The sequence below is a fragment of the Erithacus rubecula genome (assembly GCF_903797595.1).
Source record: "Erithacus rubecula genome assembly, contig: scaffold_266_arrow_ctg1, whole genome shotgun sequence".
Classification (NCBI taxonomy): domain Eukaryota; kingdom Metazoa; phylum Chordata; class Aves; order Passeriformes; family Muscicapidae; genus Erithacus; species Erithacus rubecula.
This window is the reverse complement of record NW_027636059.1, coordinates 15001-22500: the sequence shown is the minus strand read 5'-3', so window position 1 is coordinate 22500 and position 7500 is coordinate 15001. Positions and strand designations below refer to the sequence as shown.

Here is a 7500-nt window from a genome sequence, read left to right as displayed (position 1 = left end):
CCTGGGGCTGGCCCTGGGCATCCCGGTACTGCAGCATGAAGGAGTCAAAGGAGCCCTTGGGGACACTCCACTGCAGCTGCACGGAGTTTGGGGTGACACTGGACACCCTCAGATCCTCCAGCACCGCCCGCACTGGGGGTGCCTCAGTTTGGGGCTGCTCAGGTTGCTCCTCAGTTGGTGGGGCTTCACTTTGGGGCTTCTCTGAGGCTGGCGGTGGCTCCTCTGATGGTGAGGGTGGCTCCTCTGGCTTCTCTGTGGCTGCTGTGCAAGGGGGGACACTGATGGGTGTGGCTCTCCATGTGTTCATCCATCTGTACATCCATCATCTACCCAACCATCCCCTCACCCATTGTTCATCCATCCCACCACCCACCCAACACCCAACCCAACCCCCCACTCAATACCATATTCATCTCTCTGTTTCTTTCCCTCCACATTCCCCCATTGCCTGCACCCCTCCCAGCCCCCATTTCTATGGACAATCTTCTGTCCATCACGACACACAACTGGACAGCAGGAGCCCTCCATCCGTCCATTTGTCCGTCCATGCATCCATCTATCCATCCATCCATCAGTCCATCAATCCATCCCTCATCAGTCCATCCATCAGTCCTTCTGTCCATCCATCCATCCATCCATTCGTCCATCCATCCATCCATCTCACCTTCCCAACCCCCCTCGACCCACCCACCCACCTACTCCCTTCAATTTGGACAGGAACCCACCCAACATCCAGAGCAAAATCTGTCAAACCATTCAGTTATTCAGCCTTCATGGATAGAAAATGATGATGATGATGATAATGATGGATATTGAAAATGGATATTAATAATGGTCATGGATTGTTGATGGTTGATGATGATGATGATGAATAATGATGGATGATGATGATGATGATGATGAATCATGATGACGATGATGACGATGGATATTGAAAATGGATATCAACAATAGTCATGGATTATTGATGGCTGATGATGATGACGATGAATCACGATGGATGATGATGATGATGAATCATGATGGATGATGATGATGATGATGAGGATGATGAATCATGATGATGATGATGATGATGGATATTGATAATGGATATTGATAATGGTCATGGATTGTTGATGATTGATGATAACGATGAATCATGATGGATGATGATGATGATGAAGATGAACCATGATGGATGTTGATGACGATGATGATGATGATGATGATGATGATGATGATGATGGATATTGATAATGGTTATTAATAATGATCATGGATTGTTGATGATTGATGATGATGATGATGATGATGAATCATGATGAATGATGATGATGATGATGATGAATCATAATGAATCGTGATGATGATGATGATGATGGATATTGATAATGGATATTAATAATGGCCATGGATTGTTGATGACGGATGATGATGAATCATCATGATGGTTGATGAGGATGATGATGCTGAATCATGATGGATGATGATGATGATGATGATGAATGATGATGGATGATGATGATGATGATGATGAATCATGATTGATGATGATGATGATGATGGTGGGTTGCTGGCGTGTGCTGTTCAATAGGTCAGTAGAAGGGTTGATTGTTGACTGCACGATGCCAGACAAGAACAGTGCTCGATATGGGGTGTGGATGGAAAACCTTTGATTCATCCATCCCTTGATGTCTCTGCCTCTCCATCCCTCCATCTCTCTCCCATCCCTTCTTTCCTCTGACCTTCCCCTCACCTGTGACAGTGTCAATGGAAACGTGGTCAATCCTCTTCCTGCCCCTCATCCCGTAGAGGTGGAAGCGGTACCGGTGGGACGGGGACAAGCCCGGCACTGTCACCCAGCGGGACCCTCCATCCATGGGCAGGGCCTGGGGCTGGCCCTGGGCATCCCGGTACTGCAGCATGAAGGAGTCAAAGGAGCCCTTGGGGACACTCCACTGCAGCTGCACGGAGTCTGGGCTGACACTGGACACCCTCAGATCCTCCAGCACCGCCCGCACTGGGGGTGCCTCAGATGGGGTGGCCTCAGTTTTGGGCTCTTCTGAGGGCAAGGGCAGCTCCTCTTTCTCTTCTGCAGCTGTGATGGAGAGGGAATAGTGATGGGCCGGGGCATCTGCTTGTCCATCAACAAGTCTTATCTACACCCATCCATCCATCCATCCATCCATTAATCCATCCATCCACATCCATCCATTCCTTCAATGACCTGTCTTTCCACGAAACTTTTCCTTCAACTGCATCTTTAACTTTTCCATCCACTGGATCACTCACCCATGAAATGACTGATGTCATCCTCAAAAACAGCAATAAACGGCACTAACACCCATCATCCATCCATCTATCCACCCATCATCCATCCATCTATCCATCCATCCATCCATCCGTCCATCCATCCATCCATCCATCTATCCATCCATCCATCCATCCATCCATCCATCCATCCATCCATCCGTCCATCCATCCATCCATTGCCATTCCATTGTCCGTCCATCATCCATTGTTCATCCATCTTCCATCATCACAATCATCATCATCATCATCATCATTCATCTATCTACCCATCCTTCTACCTTGCCAACACTCCCACACACCCTCCACTACCAAGCTGGAAATCTGGGGAGAAGTGGGAATGGAGGGACTGGTAATGGGTGAGGGATAGATAATCCAATTAAATAATGATGATGATGATGATGATGATGATGATGGTGGTGGGTGTTTGCTGATGGTCCAGTGGAAGGGTCAGTGGTTGGTTGGATGATGCTGGGTATTGAATGGGAGGTTGGGATGGAACTGGGATGGGATCCCTCGATTCCTCCATCTCTCCATCCTTACAGCCACCTCTCCAACCCTTTCACTTTCTGACCTTCCCCTCACCTGTGACAACGTCAGTGGAGACACGGTCAGTCCTTCTGCCTCCCCTCATCCCGTAGAGGTGGAAGCGGTACCGGTGGGACGGGGACAAGCCCGGCACTGTCACCCAGCGGGACCCTCCATCCATGGGCAGGGCCTGGGGCTGGCCCTGGGCATCCCGGTACTGCAGCATGAAGGAGTCAAAGGAGCCCTTGGGGACACTCCACTGCAGCTGCACGGAGTTTGGGGTGACACTGGACACCCTCAGATCCTCCAGCACCGCCCGCACTGGGGGTGCCTCAGTTTGGGGCTTCTCAGGTTGCTCCTCAGTTGGTGGGGCTTCACTTTGGGGCTTCTCTGAGGCTGGTGGGGGCTCCTCTGATGGTGAGGGTGGCTCCTCTGGCTTCTCTGTGGCTGCTGTGCAAGGGGGGACACTGATGGGTGTGGCTCTCCATGTGTTCATCCATCTGTACATCCATCATCTACCCAACCATCCCCTCACCCATTGTTCATCCATCCCACCACCCACCCAACACCCAACCCAACCCCCCACTCAATACCATATTCATCTCTCTGCTTCTTTTCCTCCACATTCCCCCATTGCCTGCACCCCTCCCAGCCCCCATTTCCATGGACAATCTTCTGTCCATCACGACACACAACTGGGCAGCAGGAGACCTCCATCCATCCATTTGTCCGTCCATGCATCCATCTATCCATCCATCCATCCATCCATCAGTCCATCAATCCATCCCTCATCCATCCATCCATCAGTCCCTCTGTCCATCCATCCATCCATCCATTCGTCCATCCATCCATCCATCCCACCTTCCCAACCCTCCTTGACCCACCCACCCACCCACCTACTCCCTTCAATTTGGACAGGAACCCACCCAACATCCAGAGCAAAATCTGTCAAACCATTCAGTTATTCAGCCTTCATGGACAGAAAATGATGATGATGATGATGATGATAATGATGATGATGGATATTGAAAATGGATATTAATAATGGTCATGGATTGTTGATGGTTGATGATGATGATGAATCACCATGATGGATGATGATGATGATGAATCATGATGATGATGATGATGATGGATATTGATAATGGATATTAATAATGGTCATGGATTGTTGATGGCTGATGATGATGAATCATGATGGATGATGATGATGAATCATGACGGGTGATGATGATGATGAATCATGATGATGATGATGATGAACCATGATGGATGATGATGATGATGATGATGATGAACCATGATGGATGATGATGATGGTGGATTGCTGGCGTGTACTGTTCAATAGGTCAGTGGAAGGGTTGATTGTTGACTGCACGATGCGAGACAAGAACAGTGCTCGATATGGGGTGTGGATGGAAAACCTTTGATTCATCCATCCCTTGATGTCTCTGCCTCTCCATCCCTCCATCTCTCTCCCATCCCTTCTTTCCTCTGACCTTCCCCTCACCTGTGACAGTGTCAATGGAAACGTGGTCAATCCTCTTCCCGCCCCTCATCCCGTAGAGGTGGAAGCGGTACCGGTGGGACGGGGACAAGCCCGGCACTGTCACCCAGCGGGACCCTCCATCCATGGGCAGGGCCTGGGGCTGGCCCTGGGCATCCCGGTACTGCAGCATGAAGGAGTCAAAGGAGCCCTTGGGGACACTCCACTGCAGCTGCACGGAGTCTGGGCTGACACTGGACACCCTCAGATCCTCCAGCACCGCCCGCACTGGGGGTGCCTCAGTTTGGGGCTGCTCAGGTTGCTCCTCAGTTGGTGGGGCTTCACTTTGGGGCTTCTCTGAGGCTGGTGGGGGCTCCTCTGATGGTGAGGGTGGCTCCTCTGGCTTCTCTGTGGCTGCTGTGCAAGGGGGGACACTGATGGGTGTGGATGTCCATGTGTTCATCCATCTGTACATCCATCATCTACCCAACCATCCCCTCACGCATTGTTCATCCATCCCACCACCCACCCAACACCCAACCCAACCCCCCACTCAATACCATATTCATCTCTCTGTTTCTTTCCCTCCACATTCCCCCATTGCCTGCACCCCTCCCAGCCCCCATTTCCATGGACAATCTTCTGTCCATCAAGACACACAACTGGGCAGCAGGAGCCCTCCATCCGTCCATTCGTCCGTCCATCCATCCATCCATCTATCCATCCATCCATCAGTCCCTCTGTCCATCCATCCATCCATCCATTCGTCCATCCATCCATCCATCCATCTCACCTTCCCAACCCCCATCGACCCACCCACCCACCTACTCCCTTCAATTTGGACAGGAACCCACTCAACATCCAGAGCAAAATCTGTCAAACCATTCATTTATTCAGTCTTCATGGATAGAAAATTATGATGATGATGATGATGATGATGATGATGATGGATATTGAAAATGGATATTAATAATGGTCATGGATTGTTGATGGTTGATGATGATGATGAATCATCATGATGGATGATGATGATGATGATGATGATGATGATGAATCATGATGATGATAATGATGATGGATATTGATAATGGATATTAATAATGGTCATGGATTGTTGATGGTTGATGATGATGATGATGATGAATCATGATGATGATGATGGATATTGATAATGGATATTAATAATGGTCATGGATTGTTGATGGCTGATGATGATGATGATGAACCATGATGGATGATGATGATGATGAATCATGATGGATGATGATGATGATGATGATGATGATGATGATGATGATGATGATGAATCATGATGATGATGATGATGAACCATGATGGATGATGATGATGATGATGGATTGCTGGCGTGTGCTGTTCAATAGGTCAGTGGAAGGGTTGATTCTTGACTGCACGATGCCAGACAAGAACAGTGCTCGATATGGGGTGTGGACGGAAAACCTTTGATTCATCCATCCCTTGATGTCTCTGCCTCTCCATCCCTCCATCTCTCTCCCATCCCTTCTTTCCTCTGACCTTCCCCTCACCTGTGACAGTGTCAATGGACACGTGGTCAATCCTCTTCCTGCCCCTCATCCCGTAGAGGTGGAAGCGGTACCGGTGGGACGGGGACAAGCCCGGCACTGTCACCCAGCGGGACCCTCCATCCATGGGCAGGGCCTGGGGATGGCCCTGGGCATCCCGGTACTGCAGCATGAAGGAGTCAAAGGAGCCCTTGGGGACACTCCACTGCAGCTGCACGGAGCTTGGGGTGACACTGGACACCCTCAGATCCTCCAGCACCGCCCGCACTTGGGGTGCCTCAGATGGGGTGGCCTCAGTTTTGGGCTCTTCTGAGGGCAAGGGCAGCTCCTCTTTCTCTTCTGCAGCTGTGATGGAGAGGGAATAGTGATGGGCCTGGCCATTTGCTTGTCCATCAACAAGTCTTATCTATCACCCATCCATCCATCCATCCATCCATTAATCCATCCATCCACATCCATCCATTCCTTCAATGACCTGTCTTTCCACGAAACTTTTCCTTCAACTGCATCTTTAACTTTTCCATCCACTGGATCATTCACCCATGAAATGACTGATGTCATCCTCAAAACCAGCAATAAACGGCCCTAACACCCATCATCCATCCATCTATCCACCCATCCATCCATCCATCCGTCCATCTATCCACCCATCCATCCATCCATCCATCCATCCATCCATCCATCCGTCCATCCATCCATCCAGCCATCCATCCATCCATCCATTGCCATTCCATTGTCCGTCCATCATCCATTGTTCATCCATCTTCCATCATCACAATCATCATCATCATCATCATTCATGATTCTACCCATCCTTCTACCTTGCCAACACTCCCACACACCCTCCACTACCAAGCTGGAAATCTGGGGAGAAGTGGGAATGGAGGGACTGGTAATGGGTGAGGGATAGATAATCCAATTAAATTATGATGATGATGATGATGATGATGATGATGATGATGGTGGGTGTTTGCTGATGGTCCAGTGGAAGGGTCAGTGGTTGTGTGGATGATGCTGGGTATTGAATGGGAGGCTGGGATGGAACTGGGATGGGATCCCTCGATTCCTCCATCTCTCCATCCTTACAGCCACCTCTCCAACCCTTTCACTTTCTGACCTTCCCCCTCACCTGTGACAACGTCAGTGGAGACACGGTCAGTCCTTCTGCCTCCCCTCATCCCGTAGAGGTGGAAGCGGTACCGGTGGGACGGGGACAAGCCCGGCACTGTCACCCAGCGGGACCCTCCATCCATGGGCAGGGCCTGGGGCTGGCCCTGGGCATCCCGGTACTGCAGCATGAAGGAGTCAAAGGAGCCCTTGGGGACACTCCACTGCAGCTGCACGGAGTTTGGGGTGACACTGGACACCCTCAGATCCTCCAGCACCGCCCGCACTGGGGGTGCCTCAGTTTGGGGCTGCTCAGGTTGCTCCTCAGTTGGTGGGGCTTCACTTTGGGGCTTCTCTGAGGCTGGTGGTGGCTCCTCTGATGGTGAGGGTGGCTCCTCTGGCTTCTCTGTGGCTGCTGTGCAAGGGGGGACACTGATGGGTGTGGCTGTCCATGTGTTCATCCATCTGTACATCCATCATCTACCCAACCATCCCCTCACCCATTGTTCATCCATCTCACCACCCACCCAACACCCAACCCAACCC

General features: G+C 50.4%; 1 protein-coding gene across 1 annotated transcript in view; it reads right to left on the bottom strand.

The window, feature by feature from the left end:
• Nucleotides 1-7500, bottom strand: part of LOC306815874 (tenascin-X-like) — a gene marked incomplete at its 5' end in the record, with an annotated part of 34109 nt that overhangs the window by 12117 nt on the left and 14492 nt on the right. Inside the window, 6 exons of the mRNA XM_079332390.1 lie at nt 1-261; nt 1739-2080; nt 2878-3267; nt 4331-4720; nt 5851-6192; nt 6977-7369. The exon at nt 1-261 is cut by the window's left edge and continues 132 nt beyond it. Of these exons, the coding sequence (XP_079188516.1) occupies nt 1-261; nt 1739-2080; nt 2878-3267; nt 4331-4720; nt 5851-6192; nt 6977-7369 (2118 nt within the window). The remainder of the gene's footprint in view (nt 262-1738; nt 2081-2877; nt 3268-4330; nt 4721-5850; nt 6193-6976; nt 7370-7500) is intronic.